The 25699-nt window shown below is 42.0% G+C and overlaps 1 protein-coding gene and 1 long non-coding RNA gene across 2 annotated transcripts in view; one reads left to right on the top strand and one right to left on the bottom strand.

Annotated features, from left to right (window-relative positions):
- The window catches only part of LOC124053599, a 137724-nt gene that overhangs the window by 58721 nt on the left and 53304 nt on the right, over nucleotides 1-25699 (bottom strand). The gene's annotated exons all lie outside the window — the stretch shown is intronic.
- gpr37b (G protein-coupled receptor 37b) lies at nucleotides 4411-18987 on the top strand. Its single transcript, XM_046378891.1, has 2 exons — nucleotides 4411-6472; nucleotides 16271-18987. Exons 1-2 carry the CDS (start codon nucleotides 5417-5419, stop codon nucleotides 17087-17089), a joined length of 1875 nt encoding a protein of 624 aa, XP_046234847.1. The 5' UTR covers nucleotides 4411-5416; the 3' UTR covers nucleotides 17090-18987.

Below are 25699 nucleotides of genomic sequence, written 5' to 3'. Positions count from 1 at the left end.
TAATCACAACAACACTGGACTGACAGAGGAGCTGCCTGCCCACTAATGATTAGACACAACATAGTATCTGCCGTAAATATAAAAAGATAACACAAAGAACATCGATGAAAGCAACATATCATCTAATTAAAAGTTGTTTTCAACATAATTTCACCACCTGTCACTAAACTCCTGGAAAGCATCCAATTATAACAAGAGAACAAAAGAGGCACAGATGATGCAGGGGCCTTTCTTCTGCACTCACTCGCACAACACGATAAGAGAGCACTTTCCATTGATTTCCACTCTGCTTTCGATGCCATCTAGTGGCACTGGATGATTAAGAAGCTCCTCAAAGCACTTTAAAGTTCCCTTCTTTTTTAAAGGAGCACATCTCAAGCAGTGAAGGTTGATAACACTCTGTCAACTACCAAAGCCACTGTCATTAGCCAGGACTGTGTGCTCAGCCCATTTCTTTCCACTCGATACACAAAAGACTGTCACATCTCATCACCAGCAGTAACACCTATCAACAGTCTTTATCTTACTTCACAAAAAGTATACTTTTCTTTCTCAAGCTAGTGGTTCCAAATTGCTTCCTCCATCTTTGTGGTATTGATATTCTATACTTAAGGATACAAAGCTCAGCAAAAGTTCAATCACAGAATGCTTTGTTGCTTCTTCTCTCTTCCTCCCTGTTATGACCTGAGCTGTCAATGCGATCATCACCCAAAGTCCAAATTGTCACTCCTCGCTGTCACTTACAGATGGGAACCAAAGTCGCTAAAAAGCATTCTCCTTATCAACCCAGTCACCCTCCTGATGCTGCTGCCTAGACCCAACCCGTACCCTCCTGCTGGCTCCACCATGGACTGTCCATCCATCTATCTTAAGTCATGTGTGCCATTGATTATCATCTTCCTCATTTAGGATGATAAATGTGTCATTATTTAATTAAAGATCAGAATCAACAAGTCAAGTGTTTTGGTGTCTCCACTCCCCATGGGACATATTAATCCACTTAAAGCACAGCAGTAACAGTGAGATGAGACAGTTTGCTGTAATTGTATCTCCGTAAGGATCTTTGACTGCAATCATATAGCAGAGTCTTTAGCTAATGCTGTGATCGCTGCACACATTGGATATCCTGCAGCTATCCTGCTGTGGAAAGAAAACAATGTCTCTTCCCTAATCCTCTTTCTGACTCTCAACAGCTGGCCTTCTCTATTTTTTAAGACTGAGATCTTAAATTGCGTGCTGCCACCAAAAGATGTGCAGAGGATAAAGAGGGCACGAAGTCAAAGCAAATATAACCATTAGAAGAGCCTCTAAAAGAAAAGGTGTAAACTGCAAAACTGTAAAGTACTGTAACTGTAAAATGTAAAAAGACAAAGAGACAGAAGGCAAAATTAAATAGGAACATTTTGAGACTGAGACCGAAAGAAGCAAAGAAGAAACAAGGATGGAGAAGGTCATAAAGTACCAATCACAGTAAAGTGTCAGTTTCAGAAAAAAAATTTTTGAAATTGCATTATTTTAATGTGTTTGAGTAAATGCTTAGTGAACCTCTCAGTCTCCATTTATCTTCTGATATATTAATGGATAAAAATCAGGAGTTTCTTGCTTTCATCTAGCACCAGATGGCAGCATTGAGCTACAAGTGGGCCTGTACTGAGTCATGTGTTCATTATGCTGACAGCCTGGCAGAACTCATCGCTGAGAGACTCCTTGAGACGTGCTGACACTATTGGAACATAATAGTATTCATCATAAAGAGATGCAGCTTAAAGAATAACAATGACTTCGGCGAAAAGCTCTCGGAACAACAAGCCATTGTGTTAAACTGTAAGCTTGGCCATGGCCCACAGCAAATGAAATCAATATTGTACAGAAAGAAGTGGAGCTACAGCATAGGCATAGTGGCACAGTGTCAGACTCTGAAAAAGCAGCTTAATGGCTATGAATTCAGACTCTTTTTGTGATTGCAATTTCACTAAAAGACTCTTAACTCCCACGCACTCATATTTGTAGTTCATGATTACAGTTCTTACAAATTGCAGCAACAGGCTACTTGACCAGTATAAATGTCCAAATCCCAGATGATTTATTTAGAAAAATAATTTTTACAGACAAGATCACAGGGAGGTGGGGGTGTAAATAATTTAAATGGGTAAAAGTATGGAAACTGCCTCCCCATTGGAGCCTCCCACACTGTAATTGAATTGAATTAAACTGAGTGCCTTTCCAATTCATTGAGGCCTCTATGCGCTGTTGTGTTTGTGTGCATGGGTCCGTCTGGTTTTGTTTGGCCCTTGTCAACGTTCAAGTCGTGCGTCTGAATATCACTCCATTCAAACGGGTTCATAATTTGTATGTGTGAGTGTATTTTGTTTTAGCGCATACAGAGTAAAATCTGCCAAATCCTTGCGGTTCGAGCGAGTTCTTCTTGCTACCTGCATGCCCTCTGCATGCCTCTTGAGTGTGTGTGTGTGTGCACTTATTCTCTTATTTGTGTTTCATGTGTGTGCACGCATGGTGTGTGCCCTTGATGTCCCTCTGCGTCTGAACCATTGAGTGTTTCCATGCATGAGTACATCGGCAAGAGAACCTCTCTTCTTTATCTCCACCCACACACGCCAACTGGCAAAGTCTCCATGGACTTCCCCTCCACACACACACATACACACACGCACTAGACATGATAATTACATGTGAAGTGTTGCCCTGTGCCTTCCAGCCGATTAAAGTAGTACTGTAAGTTGCTGTGGTGGTATTTTCAAGGTCAGAGACGCAGTGTAATTTGAAGGATTTAACCTGTGAAACCCAGAGGATGCTGAACATTTACTGAGTGATTAGTTTTGCCAGGACCGGCTCAAGGATTTTGATTTTAAAGGGACAAATCAAATTAATTAAATAATTAAATAATAATTAAATAATTCAGATATAACCACGCATGACTCACTGAACACATGCACTCTGCATAGAGAAGTTAAGGTGGAAAAAAAACGCATGACAAATCCTTTCATTGCCTTCAGCAGCGACTGTATGTCTCTGAGTAAACCACCTGACTCCCATTTGTTCCAATACCGTACCTTATTTTACTCTCTTCTGCCACCGGGATCATTAAACTTACATTGAATTCAATACACCTAAGGCACTCTGTGCATTTTCTGTGTGCAACTTCACATGGAGAACTTTTTTCTTTCACGTTGAAACCAGGTCAGATGAAGATACTGGCAGGAGCAACTGGAGTCATCTATCTTCAGCATTCACCCCCCCCCAAAAAAAAAACTTGGCTGGGTGTAAACGTGTGGTGTTTCTGGTGTGTGTATGGTATGTGAGTGTGTGTGTGCCACCCTAGTTGGAACTGGCTCCAATCACCTATTTGATGTAGAAGGTCACCAGCTTGATGTCCGCTGGATCTGCCAAATCACTCTCTCTCTCTCTCAGTACATCCACACCTTTTTAGGAAAACATACACAAGTATGACTGTAGCTATTTAAGTTTGGGTTTATAACTGTATGTTTGCATTTGTACGGGATGTGCGCACATACTTCTGGGCATGTTTTTTATTCTCAGACATTTGGGCACGTTCTGTCTGAATGTATTCTGTCCCTTCCCTTTCCCCTCCACATGGTTCAGACTGCACTATGTGGTCTGAGAGTCCAGCAGTGTGAACGGTCCACTTACAGTACTCAGAGCACTTGAGACACAAAGTGCTCATTTCATTTACTCCTGAGTATCTCTTGAATTATTGACTCAGCCATACTGTAGGCCTACTTCGTCACAGGTCGCGGGTTTGTGTTTGTGCGTATTTAATCACTATAGTCACATATGCTTCAATACTCTATCACTGTGGTTCCCAGTCTTTTTATTCCTCACCCCACCACCACCAACCACCATCCACCCCAATCCCCAAGCACTGTCAGGTGATCTCATGGATCTTCATCGACCATTTAACTGAATAGCAAATTAATATCTAACTCCCTCTCTGTGTATATATATATTTTTTTAAAAATGAATAAGGTTAAAAAAAAAAAATAGCAAATACATTTTAAAAAATTGAGGAAAAAGAAATCATTCATACATATAATATACGACCTGTAACTGAAGTCAAGTAAATGGCTTCAAGCTCCCGTTTTGTGTAAGAGCCAGTTTTATGGCGATATGGTGCAGTTATTGACGCATGCAGCTGTGGAACAATCCGCAATCAATGTCCATGTATCCCCTACAGATCGGTTAGATCAATCCAGAAAGCAGATGAAGATCACTTTCAGAAATAGTGGCTCTTCCAACCGGGCACACTGAGGAGGGGTTTGTTTTATTTTATTTTATTTTGCGGAGGGCATTACAAAGATTAGAATTATGTTAATGAATAATGAATCTACACGAAGTATTTTAGTCTAAAAAAAATATGTGGCTGTGGGGGGGATAAGCGAAGCCATACAGTAGTTTTAGCCGCAAAGTTTACTTTAACGAGTTGCTTTTCATTTGAAACAGGTGCAACCAAACCTCTCTATTGGCAAACGTATTGCTATTTGCTTTTTCACAAGATTAAACAGCATCTGATTCAATATTCTCTTAAGTGCGGTGATTTCACAGCGCCGCCTGTGCGTAAAAATTCAAAGCTGGCTAATTTTATTTATTAGCACGTCTGTCGGGCGTGGCTGGCTTGTCTGCCGGGGATGGGCTATAGCCGTATAGTCTGCTCCGGGGCTGCTGGATGCTCCGTGATGGATGAGGAGTGACAGATCGGGGTTAGCCGCCAGGGGAGTCCATTTTCTTCCAGCGCACAGTCTTGCTGAGGAGAAAGCAGAGGAGGTGGGACACTGGACGCTGAGGAGGAAGGGACAAGAAACAGCCCGATATCCACCCCTCCTTCTTTCCCTCTCTGTCACTCTCTCTCTCTCTGCTCCTGTGCACCACAACCTAGTAGGCTTTACCCGGACTTCACCGCATTGACGCTGCTACTGCCAGCCGACCCAACCCACTAAACTAATGCACTGATATTCAGAGAGAGAGAGAGAGAGAGAGAGGGAGAGTCTTTTTGGAGGCTATTGCCCACAGCTGGAAAGTGGACGCTGTGCGGATTGCGTGCTTGGATATGCAGCATTTCCCTCTTTCTTTCTCCCTGGATCCGGACTCTGATTCGCTGCCCTACTCGGTAACGTCAAGACTTTGGAGACGGGAGTGACTCGTTGTGGAGGCGGCGATTTTGGAGATTGCTGCATAGTGCACGACAAGAAATTTGGATGCAACTTCTAAGTTTGCAGAGCTCGCATTTTGAATATGGTTGCGTACTTGAAACCGTAAGCCCCCCACCCCCGTGCTGTGTCCATCATGGGTATTGACTGAACAGAAGAGTATCCCCGCGCTGCCACAGAGGTATGAGGATGCACTTGTGAGGATTAAAACTGTGCTCAGTAATTCCTGGACCATGCAGATTCTGCCGCCTGGGAAGTTATTTGTGGTATTAGCCCATGCACATGTGTTATTATCTCTAAATAATGGAGAAATACGAACTAAAGAGGACAGCAACACCAGCGTATACTCTGCCAGGAGTTTGCATGGGTCACTCCGGGAGACTCATCAAAATAAAGCCAAGGACCGTGCGCTCGCGCCGGTTTACGCCACAGGTGCGTCCTCGGCGGAACTGCAGGCGCAGCGGGCAATTGTCAGAGGGACCCTTAACTCCACTCATCCCTGGAAAAGGGTAATCGCAGAAGAAACGTGGCGAATTGGACACAACAAACGCGAGTTCAGTAAGACTGTGACACCCGTGGAGGATCCCAACGCTGTCTCACATTGGGGCCCTACGCGTCACCATAATAAGAGGATAAAGTTGAATGGCGGCCTTAGTAGTACAGGGACGCCAGCAGGTGGACACTACAATGCGGCTAAGCCCTCTTCAATGGGACGGGGAGACGGAGGAGGGGGCCCCGAGGGCGACAGGCACAAGAGAGGCACAAAAGATGAGCAGAAGAAAACGTCAAAGAGGGGGAGAAGCCGACTCAACAAAAGCTCCGTGGTTCTGGTTCAGCCTCACGCGTCGCCGTGGGAACCCATCCCCAAGCCGGTGGCCCTCACCTCCACCGACCTGCCTCTTGACCTCTTCACCAGGAGGACGGAGTTTTTCACTTTCAGGGAGGAGAACCCCTGGGACGCCACGCCGATCACACCTCCCAGCTCGCCGGATTTCGGGGACGAGATCAAGAACCCCTTTTACCCGGTGACAAGTGAGACTTACGGCGCTTACGCAATCACATGCGTGTCCGGGGTTATTTTCCTGGTGGGGATAGCGGGAAACATTGCCATCCTGTGCATCGTGTGTCAAAACTACTACATGAAGAGCATCTCCAACTCACTGCTGGCCAATTTGGCTGTGTGGGATTTTGTGCTCATCTTCTTCTGCCTGCCTATGGTGGTTTTCCATGAACTGACAAAGTCGTGGCTGCTGGGCGAATTCACCTGCAAAGTGGTTCCCTATGTGGAGGTAAATCTATTACACTCTTTCATTCGATTCTGCTCTGAATGTGTCAGGGACAATTAGTTCATATGAGTTTTGAAGCACTGCCTACAGGCAGCATTCTGCAGAGATGACAGATGGTAAATGGGGCTCATCCAGTATCATTTACATATCACCCAACCTTGTCTGAATGTGATCACACCTCCATAGTGACAACAGACATAATCTGTTGGACTTTGGGGTGTGAAAATGAAGTTTCACACTCCCCTTGTCTGAGTAAATGGATTTAAAGAGTTGAGTTTCAGGTTTTCAGCTGGCCAGAAAGTAAACAGACAGGGCTAGAGGATGTCGCCTCAGCCAACAACAAGGAGCCTCTGTTTGTCATTTGTACACCTGCTACTGGGAAGAGAGAGAGAGAGAGAGGAGAGAGAGACTCACCTAGCCCTCAAGGCACAAATACACACATATGAATGCACACCAGAATGCAAGGTAATAGCTCACCATCTTCTATTCATACTGGTTTACACATACCACTCTCTCTCTCTACTGTTGCTGTCACCATACGGACACTTGATAAAACATGTCAGTCTATATTCCTGCCCACACACACACACAGTCTCTGCACACACCTGTGTTCATATGCAGTGGATGGATGCGAGACAGATTATTTACACCATGCTGATACCTTCTCTTTGTGTGCTCACTGCAATCACACCAGTGTCAGATTCATCCACAAGGTGGATGTCTTTTGTATGAAACAGGAGATTCCAGCTCAGGGGTCTTAAGCTTATTTTGAATGGCCATTGTCCCAACCTGGCTTAAGGGAGGACAAAGAGGGGAGACAGCGACATTTTAAAGGGTGATTTTGACCTAAATACATCATAGATTAAATATCTAACAGAACTGATAGCAGTGAACTTATGGGTGGTGCCTGAGACGCATGAGCACTGAGACAGAGATGTGCTGTGCTGTGTAGCAAAAAGAGGAAAGCAAATGTAAATGAACCCAGATAAGACTGGATGTCAGGAGAGAGAGAGAGACTGATGCTCCTCAGGCTCTACAGCCAGAACAGGTGACCACTCTGACTCAGAGTATAGAGGCTGTCACATCATCAGGTGAACAGTATGTTATTATGCTCACATTGCCTTCATGGTAGACCATCAACTTTGATGTAAGAATTTCCATTTCTGAAAAAATATTTTTAGTCACTGAATTACAGACAGATGTGAAGACCAGTTTCATGAGCTGGAAGAGAATTTCATAAATCCAAAAACAACTATTGCTTTTCACTGGTCTTATCAGTACAGATAAGAGAAACCGCTAACAGTTCTGAAAAACTGATCACAACGTATAAAAAATGAATATGCTTTGGAGTCACAGCCTACAAGTCTGATCGTATTCATCCAAAACTGCAGTAGAGCTCACATGAATGCATTTATCTGCAGCTACATGATTGCAAATCACCAACAAATAGAGACTGCTTGCATTTGCACAATCATCTCTTGTTTGACCTCACTGGCCACATACTGTAATACATATACAGTATCTCACTACATTTGCAAACACCCTGTGAGTGCATACAGTATTAATTACTGAGGTATCGGAGGGAGACAGAGCCCCTCCCTGTGTTATTGCATATGAGCTACCCGAGGACCACAGGATATTATTTAATAACTTTAATAACATTCTTACCAAATGGTTATTCTGAATGCAGCGTGTGTATGTGTGTGAGTGTGAGCACAGGGGTAGCGGACTGATACTCACTTGTGTCTGTGCATTTATTACTGCATATCTATCAGTGCACACACAGTGGGCCTTAAGTGCACACTGTTGTATTCAGCATATATGTGTGCCGATGTGTGTGTCTGTGTGTGTGCGCACATGTGTCAAAACAGGCCGTGAGTAACACAGCCTGGGGTTCACTTTCTCCCTGTGGAACATTCAGTGAAACACACACACACACAGATTCACCCTATGGAGTGACTTTATTCTTCACTTAACCCAAATTCAGTCACAGGGGACATCAACATTTGGCCTGAAATAAAGACACAAGTAGTGACTCACACAAGCTTGAATCTACACACAGCACTCATACACAGGCGCACGGTCACGCCGACACGAAAACCCAGCTTCACGTGTGCATGCATGCATAATCAGAAAGTGGTATAGATAATGTATCACAGTCCCCTGAGCGAGGAGCCTCCCCGGTGCTGCCTTCAGCAAACAGTTTTATTCAGTGTTTAGTAGAGCATGGAATTTTCCAAACCTCAAAGAGAAAGCAATTTTAGGTGCAAGATGTGAGAAGACGTGGCGGGAAAATTGTAAGGATGCTGCCCGAAATAAAGATGTGAGACACACATTGTTTCATGCTGCTGTCAGTACAGGCGACCCCTCTAGGTCGTGATGCAGAGCTGCAAATTCAGGCAAAACTAAAGGGAAATAACTGAGTTTTTGCACCTGGCAGTCACTTAGGTTTAGATAAAATAAAATAACAAAGTAGTGCAGTGAGCATTTTATAAGCTGAAATGAGTATATTTGTCAAGTAGTATTGCACTGTATATATGATACTAGAAAGGTATTGCAATACTTTGCCAGTAACCCATTTTATTAGTATTGGTACTCACTGTGAGTGTTTTGAGAGACTTGTATTCAGAGTTGTATTATTAAATGTACGACCGAATGGGGCAGTTTGCAACACTCCACTTGAACCATTCAAGTCCCTGCAGGCATTGTGGGCATGCGGTCTCTTTTTTGTCATGCACGCTTCAGTTTTCATGGTGAGAAAAGAGGCATGGCTGCAAGCACATGTGGTCCCGCCGACTGTCCATTGCTTGTCGACAAAGCAGACGGACATAGCAAAATATTGCATTATTTCATTTACATAGCCGTCAGTCTGGGAAAGCTCACGGACACCATGTGTGTAAGAGAAATTTTAAAGATGAATAACAACGGACAGAAATGGCTGTATTCACACCTTATTTATACAGCTTATTCACAGCCAACTGCTGTTCTCCATCATGGGACATAAATCTAGTGGCTCTCTAAAGAGTCATTCTCAAAGAATCATTTGTGGCGCATTGGTAACTCTTGTGCCAGTCCTGCTATAACACACTGTAATACTTTATGTTACATTGCTTGTAATATAATGGCCTGTATTGATGGATAGCACATGTACAAAAATGTATTTTCTAATTTCAAAATATAGCACAACCTTGGTAATATTTGTCTATATATCCAGTATATTGTCTCCATTTGAAAAAGAGTCCTTTTGAGCTAGAGGAGAGTGGAATTACTGACACTAATTCCACCCAACTTTTTGCTGTGCTGCTCTCAGTAATATCTGACCCTACTGAACTCAGCACAGTGGTAAATCCCTTAGCTTGTGTGCCTCATCAAAGCATCTGGCGTATACTGTGCTGCACAGCATCCTGTAGACAGAAAGACAGAAACTGTAGGCTGCCTTTGCAATGGTACAGTGGGCTTCAGCAGGCAGAGAGAGAGAGACAGGGAGAAAGACAGAGAGGCAGAGACTTTTGAAGCTGAGCAAGAAAGAGGCTGACGAAAGTGAAAGGGCCAGAGGTAGACCCATTTATTGTGCTGAAACTGGCAGTAATGGCAGGACATACATCAGCCTGACACATTCGCATTCACTGTTCCAGCACACACACACACACACACACACACACACACACACACACATTCTTTCAAGTAACGAAATCAGAATTACAAATCCATCGGTCGGTTTTCTCCCGTGTAATGTCCGAGAATATGCAGCCATTTCACGGGACCAGGAGAGCCTACGCCAAGACACTTTTCCTTTGAGATTTCCTCCAACACTTATAGCAACCAAGTCAACTTTCATCCATCCGGACAACTGTCTGACTGTCTATCTATCACACACACACACATAGATGCACAGAGTCAATAGGGTGTGCTGATCCTCCAGATGGGTGGGATGGCCTCCTCCCTGCTGATCACTGCCCACGGCTGTTCTCTCTGTCTCTCTCTCTCTACCTCGCTCTCTTGCTCGTTCTCTCTGCATCAGCTATCTGTGATTAGAAACAAGCCTCAGGGGAAAGACACACACTCACTCACACACACATACACACACTTACATACAGTATGAGAGTATTTGGTCACACACACAGGGACGCATTTGTGCTCATACACTGAATGCACACATGTAGTTACTGCACACACACACTGTAGCAACACATAAACACACACTCAAACTCTCCATTTCTCACCTCGGTCCATTAGGCACGCAAATGATGGTTAATTGAAAGATATGTGAATTATTCAGGGTATATAATTAGTGGCTCTACATAATGTATGATGGTGAGTCCATTCAGTCAGCTCTTTGTCCATGAATGACTTAGACATTGTGGTTGTATGATGAGACAAGGCCAAACAACAGCATGAAACAGATTAGTTTGCTGCTGGATGCAATTAACCAATCTGATAATTATCCATGTAAATATGGAATTTGGATGATTAACATTGTGAGTTAAGTATGTTGGTGAAAATATAAACGAACAGCGTATCGGTTTCAGATCAACATGGAACAGGCCAGCCTGTAGCCATTACACTCTTAGACAAGACTCAAAGGTCTGGAACTGGACTTTTCCAGGAGCTACTGTGCACTGAGAGCAGAATATTTTTTTAATGTCCAGGGGAAATCTGCCACAGGTCAGGATACAATTTAATGGATGAGAAACGTACTGTGTGAAGGAAAGTGCCTGAGACAAACTGTGGAAGACATACAGGGCATAAAGCAGCAGAACAGAGCAGAATACTGTAATGGATTGTGGCTACAAATTAACTGAAGAAAAGAAAGCAGCAAGAAAGATGGAAATTTGGGAGTGTTTGCCCCACAGTGTTCTGTGGATCTCTGTTCCTGGCTGATAGAGACTCTTCCTTTTGTTCATAGAATTGAATAGAAAAGGCTGAAACTTCATTCATTAGACAGTGTTATCACAGCAGCTGGCAGGTGGATTTTGTTACCTTTGAACGGAGTCAGGCTAGCTGTTTCCGCCTCTTGTCAGTCTTTAATGCTAAGCTAACAGCTCCACATTTACCATACAGACATGAGAGTGGTGTTGAGTTTCTAATCTAACTCAAGAAAGAAATAATCTTCAAATCCATGACACCAAGGCCACTCCATCTGCTGAGGAAGATCACGAGAAATGACTGAAAGCTCTGGGACAGTTACTAAACAGACCTTGTGGTGAGGTGTTCGAGCAAGAGAAGAATAGACTAGTCGAGTCTGAAGGTTTACTCCTGACTTTGCTTTACAAAACACTTGTCGACACAAGGCCCTTTTACTTTGTGTTTCTGAAGCTTTCAACCACATCTCATGGCCATCACAAAACCGAAACTCCAGACTTATGATATTTGAAATCCACCTCTGTGACAACTGAGCGACCACTGAAAATAGTTGTGAATCTTTTTTGTCAGGATACAATGGAAAAGAACAGAATACTCACTGTAACAGAAAGATAGGAAGCTATGATCTTTTCAAAGAGGCATGCTCCAACATCATCAGAGAGGAATCTTTATCAGCCCACAAGGACGGATTTAGTCATATGTCGGTATGCCATAATCCCACACATACACACACTCATATGCACCATCCACACTCACAATCACACACACACCCATAATAAGATCAACATTTTAATAATTGTGCATAAATATGGATGTGCACAAACACACATGCATGTCCAAGTGGGCGGGCATGCTCACATACATCAGTTTCCTGCCTCTCCTAGACACACAGCCCAGCTGTTAGATGGATGGCGGCTGTCAGTGTCAGGGTCTCTCTGGTTAGAGTTATGGTCTGCTACAGCCTACACTGGGTCACGCACTCAACCTAGAAAAAGGTCTGCAGCTGGAATAACCCTTTGTCTCCCTGGCTTATCACAATAAGACTGTATGGGTTTTGTTGCTCTGTCTCCACATTAGCCCATTCATCACCTGATAACACCTATTACCCCTGACGTCGGCTGTCGTCACAGTATGGCTGCACAGGCTCCACCGGTCCTTGTTAAGACCCAATTAATAACACAAGGCCTTTGTTCCACTGACTCACAGGACTTTTAATCGGAAAGTTAATGGGCCATTATTAAAAACAGCAGCAGGGGAGAATGTCTTTCCTCCCCTGCCCAGATAGGTGGACAGAACCTGAAAAACATGTTGAAGATGAAAGGCCATTTTATGTTTATATATATATATATGTATATATGATTTTTTTTCCCCCCCAGCTCTTGAAGTCCAGTGTTGAGAAGAAATAGGTGATATGAAGCGGAAAAAACGGACTAAGCTACTTCAAAAGCAGTATATTACCAGTGACTTTCAAATTTTAGTGGGAAGTTTTAGAGAGGTCAAAGGAAAAAGTTGTAATGACAGCAGAATTTAATGGAAGAATTTTTGGAAATTCATATATTCACTTTCTCGCTGAGAGTTAAATGAGGAAGTCAGCACGTGTGTACTTGTGTGCACAGTAAAGATACTGCAATATATGTAATATTCATACTGTATATGTTGTAATATAACATGCTAATGCTAAATAAAGAAAGCAAATGGGCATATTTCCCAAATGTTGAGCTGTTCTTTTTAAAGGAGACTGGGGGCATGAAACAATCATATTGTTCAAAAATCATTACTGTTTTACATGAGTAATAAGATTTAAATGATTATATTTTAGAAGCACCATTGCTAGCTCGAGGCAAGCAGTCCTGCCACGTCCTACACGAGCGGGTCAAGGCTGCTATTTCCAAAGAAATGCCATATTAACATTATTAATCACTCCGAAGATATCATGGCTTGCTTCTCTCTTCCTGTCACTTTGGACCGTCTCTGACTCACTGACGTGTCTCCCTGCTGTTGTCGTCTGTTCACTCTCGCATTTCTTTCTTTCTTTCTTTCTCCCATTCTTAGTTTTCTCCCACTCTTTTTCCCCTTTTCTGTTTCTCAGTCCCTCATTTGCATAACCCCCTTTCACAAACACACTCACACAGCTTCATCACCCCACCAGGCGTGACTCTTGCTCCCTCTCTCTCTCATCTCCCTCACAGTACAAAGCTATGCTTGTTCATCCTGCCCTTGCTCTCCGCCCCAACACGCTGATCAAAGCTGGGTTTCCTGGTCCTCCATGACAGCCTTTAAAGCCGTTCCAGCCCTGTTGTTCAAGCCATAAAATATTCACCGCATTCGTGCACCTGTCCATGTGTAGTGTTGTGTGTCCGTGTGCTTGTTTATAGCTACACATATGTGACTACAGGTGTGCATGTTTGCAAAGAAAAAATGGGTCATAAGTAGAGCTTGGTATGATGTTTCTTTAACTATTATAATAAAGAAAAAAACATATTATCTACAGATGATGTAGTGCCAATCTGCAGGGGCCAAATAAGACACTGTAAAACTGTATCTACACATTATTGCTCTCTGTTGACACATTAAAATCAGGAGTGTCAGAGAATGAGGTGAGCACCCCGAGTTTCTGTGCATCTGTATCAGCGACCTGTTGCAGGTTTTATGTTCTGTTTAATGGGGAGATCCTGTCAAAATCCTGTTCAAACTTTAGTGTAACCACAGCTCCAGGTTGATCTGTTTTTTGTGGATACCACACAAAACACAACAGGGCACAATGATATATTATGGATTTTGTTATTTTTACCTGGATTAGGGTGCTATCAGTTTAAAGAGCCATTTGGACGTCTATGTGTAGCAAATGTCAATATGTTCACAACAAATCAGATTAAAAAGGTAAGTATTTTTACTGTGATGCAGACATTTGACTACTGCATTAATGCACAATTTGCTGCTCAGTTACTGTACAAGTGATCCACATTTAACTCGCAATTATGTGTTTTTAACAACCTGTCTTCCTGTGATGCAAAATATCTGTAGCCAGCATGCACAACTAATGCAAATCCTGTGCCTGCCACTTCACATGCACGACTGACTTTTCTGAGTTTTCTGAGCTGTTGTTTATACCAGTTTCCATCACCTGTAGACAGTGATGAGTATAAGCTTAGAGTGCTGAACAGTCTCCTGAGTTTATTTGAGTTCTGGTGTCGAACTAACTTGGAAGATGACAACATCTGTCAGATCACCTGAAGGATTAATTTGTCCAGTGTCAGAATAAAACACTCACATAAACAGGCTTAAATCTTGTCGAAGTTGCTCTGAAAAAAAAAACGGGAAAAAAACCAAAAAAACGAATCAACTAAATATCTAATGACTGCGATACCTGCATCATGGCAGGTAATAAACCATCTTGGTCCAGAACGCAGTCACATTGATCACAGTTACGCTTCAGAGTGCTGCAGCCCACTGGTGGTTTTCAACCCCATTTACCCCTCACTGTTTCATATGGTCGCCCTTCATTAGTCTAGTTAGGACATCCAAGTGTGTCAGAGGGTCAGTGTGTGTGTCATGCCTGGACACACAGAGCATATTGCATACATCTATATCTGTCCAGGATGTGTTTAGAGCACTAAAGCCGTGGCTCACTAGGGCCATCTGGGAAGCTGGCTGTTGTAATTAAATTTGATATGAAGGGAGGAATGGAGTGAGAAGAGGAAGAGGGGATGTGAAAAGGGAGCAGAGTCAAAGGAGAGAAAAAAAACAGCTGTGAAAGGAGGGACAAAGTAAGGTGAGGCAGGATGGAGGATGAGGATCAGCGGCCGCTGGGCAGATTTGGTGCTGCAGGCAAAATCATGGAGGAAACTAGTTCATGTAAGGACGAAAGTGCACACACATGCACACTCTCTCTCTCTCTCTCACACACACACACACACACACACACACACACACGCACTCCAGCTGCAGATGAATGTTTTGCAGGGTGCCCACTCGGCCAAAATTACTGTTAATCCAACAGATGCTTTCACATGCTGAGGAAATTTGTGAGCTCTCTGACAATTTGCAGACTTTTTATGTCAAGAAGATGGAGCCAGTGCCAGGTAATTAACTCGTACATGAAGGTTCTGAGGGAGACATTAACAGGAAAACAGTGGAATATTTAGGAACTTTGTTAATTAGTACAACTGTCATTCAATGGGAGGTGTGAAAATACATTTGAATGAATGAATGCAGCGACGACAGCTTTTAATCCACCGTGTCACTTGCTTGCTGTGTGTTTGTGTGTGAATGTGGTCTCTATTTCTGTAGCTTCTTTTCTCCTTCACACACACACACATTCAGGGATACTACACAGTGTTAATAGCAGCTTACAGCCTTCCATTGTGCTTCTGTTGTTCCTCTGCTTGTAATTGCACCCGTGTCAGGCACACCTAAAGACAAATGCCGTTTCTGTGTGTGTCCTGCTGTTTATGTGTTGGTGGCTCACTTGTCAAGTGCTAGAGAGGCCTTTGTGTGAGAAGCAAGCGAATCTACATGTTTACTTTACCAGCAGCCCCTTCTTTAAGATTCTGGAAGATAATGTCAAGACATTCTCTACACTGGAGATCATTTTGTCGGTTCCTTGTTATTCTTTCATTCGTTAAAAGCTAAGAACCTGACAAACTGACTACAGCTTGCAAAAGCGTCACATTAGTATTGCACGCAGCTCAGTCTGTCTGTCAACTGAAATGATTGTAGATTATCACTAGCATGAGATTACTGTTAGCATAGCTCCGAGGCTCACTTTTCTCTCTGTTATTCTTCCCTACAGCCATGTGCTGTTTGATTTTTAAGATGTAAACAGCATTCTCAAGGCACCATGATTAAAGTGAAGCCAGATTCCTGTGCATTCATTGTACACAATGAAATGAAAGTCTGATGAACAACATAAGAATTTCTTTTTGTCCGTTTCCTCAGGTGGCTTCTCTCGGCGTGACCACCTTCACCCTGTGCGCTCTGTGCATTGACCGCTTCCGTGCCGCCACCAATGTCCAGATGTACTACGAGATGATCGAGAACTGCACCTCCACTACTGCTAAGCTAGCAGTCATCTGGATCGGTGCCCTCCTATTGGCCCTCCCCGAGCTTCTCATCAGACAGCTAGTGGCAGAAGACACAGGAATCCCAGATGAGCCTCCTGTTGAACGCTGCATTATCAGGATATCCACCTCACTTCCTGACATGCTCTACATACTGGGCTTGACTTACGAAGGTGCTCGGCTGTGGTGGTGCTTCGGTTGCTACTTTTGTCTCCCCACCCTCTTCACCATTGGGTGCTCATTAGTGACGGCGCGCAAGATCCGGCGTGCAGAGCAGGCCAGCGTGCGCAGCAACAAGAAGCAGATTCGGCTGGAAAGCCAGATGAACTGCACCGTTGTGGCGCTGGCAATCGTCTACGGCGCATGCGTGGTGCCTGAAAACATCTGCAACATCGTGTCAGCGTACATGGCGGCCGGCGTTCCTGAGCACACCATGTCTGTGCTCCATCTTCTCTCCCAGCTGCTGCTCTTTTGTCGGGCCGCCGTGACACCCGCTCTGCTGCTTCTACTCTGTCGTCCGCTGGGCAGGGCCTTCCTGGACTGCTGCTGTTGCTGCTGCTGCTGTAACCACATGCCCTCCTCGGCCACAGCCAGCGATGATAACGAACACGAGTGTACCACCGAGTTGGAGCTGTCACCATTCAGCACCATCCGCAGGGAGCTGAGTAACTACACACCTGCCGGTTCCAACTGCTGAACTGACATTCCTCATCAGGGATGGAAATTTCACTGGCCTGCTACTTGCCTTTGGCTAGTGTTTTTCAGTCTCGGCTAGGAGAGATTTGCCTTACCTAGTCTAGTTACATTTTTAAATGGGTGCATGGATAAAGTCTGACACTGAATAATTACATTCATCCAGTGTCCTAAATCCTCAACTTTGATTTCTAACAATAATAATGATACACATTTACAGTAACTGTAAAACCCCCTTTTTTTGGGAATCTAACAAAAAGCAAAATCTTTTCACTCATGCCCTGGGGTGCTCGTAAAACAGGGTCAGTAGATATTTTTAGCAATTCTGCCTGACACCTTTAAAACTTACCAACCTCCCTGCTGTAGACCTTGTATGCCTAAATATCAGTATCTTTGGACAGCTGGCCTCTTAACCTGTCTGATGTCCAGTTCCTCACAAGAGGTTTGAATCAGGTTCATTTCTATAAACTACTGAGCAGGAAAAACTACTGTCTCCCACAGGCCTCGTACTTTTAGTCACAAGGAAAGTTAATATTTATACTGTACTATGTACATATGGAAACGATTGTACAGAATATGTCACTATGTATTCTGTTAAAATGAATAAAACAGTTTGTGATGATAAATGTATTTGGTCACCATAAAATATGTTACTGTGTTGGAAACTGTGCTGTATATCTTAGGGGAGAACTAATCAATAATCACCTTCCAAATGTGTCACTGTTCAAATTAAGAGGGTGAATTAAGTGCATCCTTCTATAATAACTCAAATGCAGCATCCAGCTAAATATCTGGGCTGACACTGCCTATCGAAATACAGGACTCAGTCTCCAGACGGCATCAGTTGTAAATGTACAGTTCATATAATGCTGCACACATGGGCTTACAATAATTAAACTAGCGCAGGGCCTCTGTGCAGTAATGACAGTTCGCAAGAGGAAAACACGGAGGAGAGAGTGCATTGGAGAATCCAAATGTACACAACATTTACACTGTATACTGAAAAATATCCATTTGACTCAAACACAACTGGGCTGGTCTCAGAGATGCATAAACACGGACGCGGATGGAATTAAAAGGTTTGGAATGGACTAATTGAAATCTAATTAGAGTTGAATGGAGTGGAATGGAATCAAATTAAACACTACCGATTCAATTGAATGGAGTGAATATGAACTGGAGTGGAAAGGAGCATAATGCCGTGGAATTTATTTGAGTGGGATTCACTCAGCATGGACTGGACTGAAAATAAATATCTGCACTACACTGTTGTATCATGTAACGCCTTACACTTTGGGCTGTATATATATACTGTACACTTTCTTTGGTGCTCTTCATGATGATGATGAATGCACTGTAAACAACAAATCAATTGGTTCGACTTAGAATCACAAGTAATTGAGCTGCGCACTATGTCTTGTGGTCAAGAAGACAGATTGCAGTTATGTAACTCTGGAATACATGAACAATGGCAAAGTAAGAGATGAAAAACATCAGTGTAGTGTTTCACTGAGCTGCCCTAGACACAGTTTACAGAGATCACATGGTCTTTGCGTATAAACACTGCATTCGTTGGGAGTGATACCCAAACCACAAGTATGGTAGCAGTTTATTTTACAACACAGTAATCGCTTAGTGTTTATGAGGTCACTGGTAAATACTGATAAAAGAAAACCTAATTACTAATAATTAACATAGTAAAAACTTATGTAGATTCAGTAGTGAGTTACATATTTTTATTATTTCATTTGTATAGAATATATCTATATAACGTGAACATGACAGTAATCATCAATCATTTACAGGGTAATGTGAAATCATTATTTTAAAAAAGTGCCAATATAACATAATTAAATTGTAAATACAACTGCTGCACTGTAGTCATAGAGGGAATTGTACATTTGTAGTAAAAGTAGTATAAAGTAAGTATAAAGTTTATAGCAAATGCAACGTAGCTCTTACATTTTTGTATGAGTTATTTCTTTACAGTTGCTGAACTTTAAAATGAAGTGCTACCATAAGTGTGTACCATAAATTATGTCAAAGGCAAGACCACAACTCTGTTTGCTAAACCCTTCGCCGCACCAGTTGGTGTCATAAGTGGACTCTCCAACATGAACCATCAACAACTGTCATGTATGTAACCATGAAGTTCATAGGCCTATTTTAGACCCCTTTGACTGGACTCTCATTTTAAAATGTCAGCGAGAAAGATTAAAACGTCAGCCAGAAAGAACATTTCCAACAACTCATACTGCTAATTTTAGCTTGGTGAGCTAGCTATCTACAATCCTCAAGTGACAGAAGTCACTTTCAGATCGCAAAATAAACAATCGCCAGATGGAAATGAGAAACTGCTGTTGTCTGTTTCAGTCAAAAATGAAGGATTGTGTCAAAGACTTTTGAGTGGTGAATCTGCCACCCTTATGCACAGCATACGTGCTGTGCATGAATAGAAAGCTTGACAGGTGTAGCAACAGTAACTTCTTGACCACAAATACCCTTTGCAGCATTACTTGGGTTTTTAAGGAGAACCAATGAAACGGTTTCCAGTGTATAAAAAAGTGTATCGTACTGTAAATCTGTTTTCTTAATCCTACAAATCAGACCTGGGTCAAAACAAGGTTCAAACAAATACAACAACATATCACAATGCTGATAATTGAAATGATATTAAGAAACTGAAAAGCCAAAACATTTGGTATATGACTGCTGATAACCAAAATTAATCTTGTTTTGTTTGCTAAAAAATCAATTTCTTCAAATTTCCTCTCCCGGCACTGATTTAGCCCCTACAAACTCTTCTCTGAAACATGGAAGTTATATAATTAGATGTAACATAGATGTAACTTTATCTCTTTGCTTTCATGTGGTATGAGTGGATCTAAATAGTCTTCACCTCTACCTACCCCCGCATGCAGGTTTGACTCTTCTCATTAAACACAAACGCCATTTAATTCAGCAGCTTAGCTGTCTGACAAACTGATTTAGGAAATACTTGCCTTAACTTTCTTCCTCCACAAACCCAAGCCATATAAAATGTCCACTGTCAGTATTTGATAAGAATCTCTTCATGTAACTCGGCAGGCTAACATTAACTAACATTAGCTAACACATTGCAGATTTGATTGAACACAGTCAACAGGTAAAATACAAGTACAATAAGCTTAAAGGCTGACCGAAGTGTTGGCTCATACTCGTGTCCTCTGAATAATTGGACAGAACATCACGCAGGGCTTTAATGTAAATTTTGCGACAAAACTCCTCTGGAAAATGGCTACTGCAAACCAGAGTTTTGGCTCTTGGATTTTTTTGGAAACACGTTTCTCCTTTTGTGATTTTGCAACAAAAACACAGAACACATCCCTGCCATCATTTTGAAAATAGTGAAATTTGCAAAACACTGAAACATATCTAGACAGGATTTTCCCAATACCCCTTGTTTCACCACAGCACCACTCCCCAAGCAGTCTGGATTGGTTCTTTAGTTAGCCTGTGTTACCCCAGCTGTCTGAAACTGTGTTTTTGAGACTGTCATTGGTACGCTGTAGTTCCAAGGTGGAAATGCTCACCCATGGTGTTGACTACTTATTTCACTCATGATATGTCGTTTACTATGTCCAAATAACCAGTTTAACATGTCAGCAAGGTTAAAGACTTTTCACAGGGGGAGGTCTTTAAATATTTAGATGATTAATGATGATGAACTCTGTCATGACCCAGAAATGATGTCCACTGGTATACTGTATATTGCGATGAATCTTTTGCATACGATTCTGCACTGCCAAACACCTTCTCTTTTGTCTGTCTCTTGTGCTCTTGTGGTAGTAGCACACTTTCTCTGGGTGTCTCTATTAGCATGGAGGTCAGTTTGTCCTCACTTCCATCAATACAGGAAGGAGAATATTACTACAAAAGATAAATCACTAAAGGTTTGACAGCACCCAAGGTCGGTCCTACTCAGAATACACTCATTTGCTCTGGTGAAAAACTGGTGATAAAAGGTTTTCTTCCTGCCACAACTGGAGGCAGCAGCCCTTTGGCTATAATGAACTTCAGTTTATGAGCTCCAAGAGATTCAGGTGGCTGTAGCCTCTGGTTGGCACTGCCTGCATTTTTTCAAGTTAATAGAGGAAATGGGCAAGCGCAAGGCAGCACTGCAACACAATGCCCTACAGCCTGTTTGACAACTCTTTTTATTACCACCAGTACCAGTGTACTGTGGGCCAATATGTTAACCTGTCCAGGGAGTTTATATGCCCCTGCACCGGCCCATTTTCTACCTTTACAACACTTCAAGAACTTGGAAAGGTTTTTTAACTTTTATTTTATTGAGCTGAGTGAGTCCATATATCTCACCTGTTTTTTGATGCAATATAAGCATAAACTGACCTCCTCAATCTGATTCTCTTTTTCTGCGTATTTCTGGGAGTATAGCTCATTCTAAATGACTCGGTGTGTAGTAATGTGGTTCAAACTATTGATGGAGTGATTCTTGTAAATCAGTGAGTGAGACGTTTATTCTGAGTTTTGTGAGTATCCTCTTCACTCTGAGCAAATTGTGTCTGTATTTGATACCAGAAAATGTAAGCACATGACCACTATTGTCTCTAAGTCTAGTCACTGGTTTCTAAATAGCTTTTTATATAGCCAAAAAACTGTCCCTTTGTTTATCGAAGAACTTTATCTCGAAAACTGTATATTAAAATCCTAAATGTACTATTACGGTTGTCTTCATTTATCGTGTGTATTACAGTGCTGACTATTTCTGTGAGATATCAGCAAAACTATTGTGTGATGGGAGGATAGTTGAGTGCCATCATCATTTATTGTTTTACTTGGCTAAAACAGACCTCCATGATCCGTAGATCTCCTCCGGCATATTCAAAGCGAAGAAATAATCCAGTCACTTGCCTTCATGCTAAAGTGTTGTTGCCATGGAAATAGTTGATCTTGCAGGGGAACTCAAGCGAATTAATATAAGCACATTCATTTAAGATAAGACTTGGAAGAGACTGATTTGTAGTTAATCAATACAGCAGAGGCTGAGAGGTCCTGATTTTTAAGGATGACAGACTGGCAGGTGACACAGTCATTGGAGAGTTTTAGTAACCTGCCAGCTGCTGTGAACTCACAGGAGCAAATCTGAACGAAGTGGAGACTGACGATAAATACAGTCAGAGTCAAAAACTTCTTAAGTGGTCTGTACTGGAAAAGCATTAGCATAGGGACCAATCTGCAGCTTCACCTGTTCTAACAAAGAAGGACTATAAACAACGGGCTCAACGTCATTAAGTGAAAAATGTAAAACAGAATGTGATCATGCTATAATGTCTGAAAGACCTGTGCAGTTTCGCAGTGCAGTAAGTGCACAAGCTTAACAACAGAAATTAAAGTGACTTTTTTTTTTTCTTCTGAAACATGATGAAAAACACTCTAAACTTCTCCATGGGAATAGGTCTCAGAGTGTGTCCTCGTGTCCTGATTTCCTTCAGATCCTCCTGTGTCTTCATTTTTCTTCCTCTTCACATAACAGAGGACCCTTTAAAATATTCATCAGCAATGTATCACTGTGCTCTGTTCTCCTAACACATCCTACACACCCTCTTCCTCTCCTCTCTGTTGCCTTTTCTTTGTCTGGTGTATCCAAAGTGTTATACAACGATGACGATAGCAGCCGACGTCCTGGGTCTGTGTTTGCGATAAGGACACAGAGCAGAACTGTTTATACCTCCTGTAACAGAATTAGCTGCCGTGTTGGAGCACTAAGCAGATGCCAGAAAGCATCCGCAACCACCATAGACGTCTATGAGGGTGCCGCTCACTCTCACTGTTGTGAGGAGGTGGTCTCTTTCATTTTGTCTCTATTTATTACTCAAGTAAAGTCAAAGTGAAGGCTGGAGAAACGTGAGGGGAAAAAAGAGAGAGTGAAAAACAAGAGATCTTAGGATTTATCTCTAAAAACAGTACTTCTGTGTGACGACTTTAAGTGACATTCAAAGGAAAAGCAGCAGGAAAAAAGCTTCACCCTGACAGAGCTGACTAAAATATTTTCAAACACAGATTCAAGTGTACTCCAGTTGAGGTTGGACTTTGTTTCTTTACACTTTTACACCCTGAGAGCCTTAATTGGACACACACAATTTTTGCCAAATCAACTGCTCAGTTTGCCCTCGGATTCAAATATACCAGCTATCTGCCATTTATCTCTCAGAGTGAAAATGAGAAAGCCCAATTATGAGACGTCTTATGAAAACTGAGGAATTGTTCACTTTGAAATGCACCACAATTCAGGCTTTTATCTGTTCTCTCCCATATCTCCTCCCTCCTGTCACAGAAGAAGCGCTGCATGTGTGTGTTTGTGTGTGTGTGTTACGGAGTATCTCGTCCCAAAAAAAGCTGACAGGCGATGTGCTCAGTAATTTCCCCCCAAAACAGTTGGCCTCCTGCCAGTGCACTTGCTCACGCTCAATCAGCCTCAATCAGCAACATACTTGCTAAAGTGTCTGCAGCCCCAACTGTGTGCGGCTGTTTATCCGTCTTTTTGTTGTTTCATTATGCTATTGTCTTTAAAAGTCCCTTTTAGCTTTCTATTGTAGCAAAGCCTTTTCATGATCAAACGCTGAGAAGTTCTGATCCAGTTTTGTTCACTGTCACTTTTTAAACTCCTTCCTTGTGCTCCTATTTTTGGGCTCTGAAGGACCAATTCTAGGCTTTGATTACAGTTATATAACAATATACGGCAGAATGGTTGCATTGTTCAAATTGCCGGGAGAGATGTGGCTTATACAAAGGTTTGATGGACACTTGATCTCTAAGAGAGACAAAAGTCTTGACAATTTTCCAGGAAACAAGAAGAGAAACTTCTATTGTTTTATTGATTCCCTTGTAGTTGGATTATGAAGCAGACAAAATACAATCTCATTCAAAAAAAAAAATCCCTTCTTTTTTTATTGGTTTCTGTTCTTCTTGCCAATGCATGCAATACATATCAATTGATTTTTTTTTCATATTACATTAAGGGCTGAAATGAGTCAGTCGATAAGGTTTCGGTAAGAAGACTGGATTTAAGAACTGACAGCATCAACTGATGGTGACAAAGAGTGGGTAGGATTACTTCAGTGACGTGGCAGGTGACAACATGTTTTTAATCTGCAACTGACCACTCTTCTTCCAGTAAAACACACAGTTTATTTCTGCCTGTAGATAAATTCAGAATCATGTGATCCGGGAATTCAACCAATATTACAGTATTTTCTGACTTTCAGAGTATCAAAAGGTGATAAATCGTGGCTGGTGCTAAAGAAAAGCAGACTGAGTATAGAGGAAAGATGACTACCATTGTTACTGAAAGCATGTTTATCTACCCAAGTGCATATAGTATTTTTGCTTGTACACAACATCAAGTCCCAGTGAACAAAGCTGTAGCTTGTGTAATCTGCTGTATATTTGTTGTTGGACTTCCATTCCATGGAGAGAAAAGCACATGAATACTATTTTGAGCTTGCTGTTCAGAGATTCTTTTTCTCACAGCAGGTTTTAGTGTTTGTTCAGAGACACTCCCACCTTTGTGTATTTTCCAAGTGTAACTGGGCATTCATTAAAAATAGGAGATTCCAGCCAAGCAGTTTGGCTGGGACTATTTTCCTTTTCTCCTTTTCTGCATTAAAAAAGAACAGCCATTCAACTCGGGTGAAAGTAATGCAAGCTTTTAGCACGTTATGGGTGCAGGCTAGGCTTTTGTTACAAATAACAGATACAATACCTTAGAGTATAGTGTTTCACTGTGGTATTATAGTTTTGCTCCTTGGGCCAATCCCTCACAGAATCATCACCCAACTCTACTTGAACTACATTCAAGTCTAGCATCTTTCAGTTCACTTCAGGTTTATTAAAGCCTCCAACTTTAATGTTTTGATTAACCCTCAGTGCTCTCATCAGCTTCATTTGCTGGTTTCAACAAAATAACACACTCACTAAACCCACTCTATACGACTTGTGAACGGCAAACAGACAAACCCAGCTAGCGAACAGAGTGGAATATTCAGCTACAAGGGTGAGTTATTTCACTCTGGAAGTGGTGGAGATCAAAACAAAGCTATGTCCAATGATTATTGAATTTACATTCATCAGGGGTGCAGAAATATGACTTCAGAAGAACGTTAATGCTAACGTCTATTTATCAAGCAACCTGTCGATTAATGATGAAACAAGGAAATAACTAAATTTAAATATGTGGATTTACATTGATAACTTAAACTCTAAAACCTCCAGTGTGCTACTCATACCACTGATATGTTTGTAGAATTAACAGCAATGAAGAAGTTGGTAAGCAGAAAGAAAAAATGTTTTTTTAATGTCAGTCACACACACACACACACACACACACACACACACACACGCACCATACAGAGTTCTCGCAAGCATTCATGCATGCAATGAAAAGTGGATAGAATACATGCTAGACAATCAAGCTGTAGCAAGCAAGAACACACACATACACGCAGACAAACACACACTACCTATTACATTTCAGTATTTATGAAGTAAGCCTTTTCATTTTGAAGATTGCCTTATATTACAAAGATATATCGAGAGTATCCATAGGGAACTG

This window comes from Scatophagus argus, chromosome 22 (genome assembly GCF_020382885.2).
Source record: "Scatophagus argus isolate fScaArg1 chromosome 22, fScaArg1.pri, whole genome shotgun sequence".
Taxonomy (NCBI): domain Eukaryota; kingdom Metazoa; phylum Chordata; class Actinopteri; family Scatophagidae; genus Scatophagus; species Scatophagus argus.
Note: the sequence above shows the minus strand (reverse complement) of the source record. Positions and strands in the feature narration are given on the sequence as shown.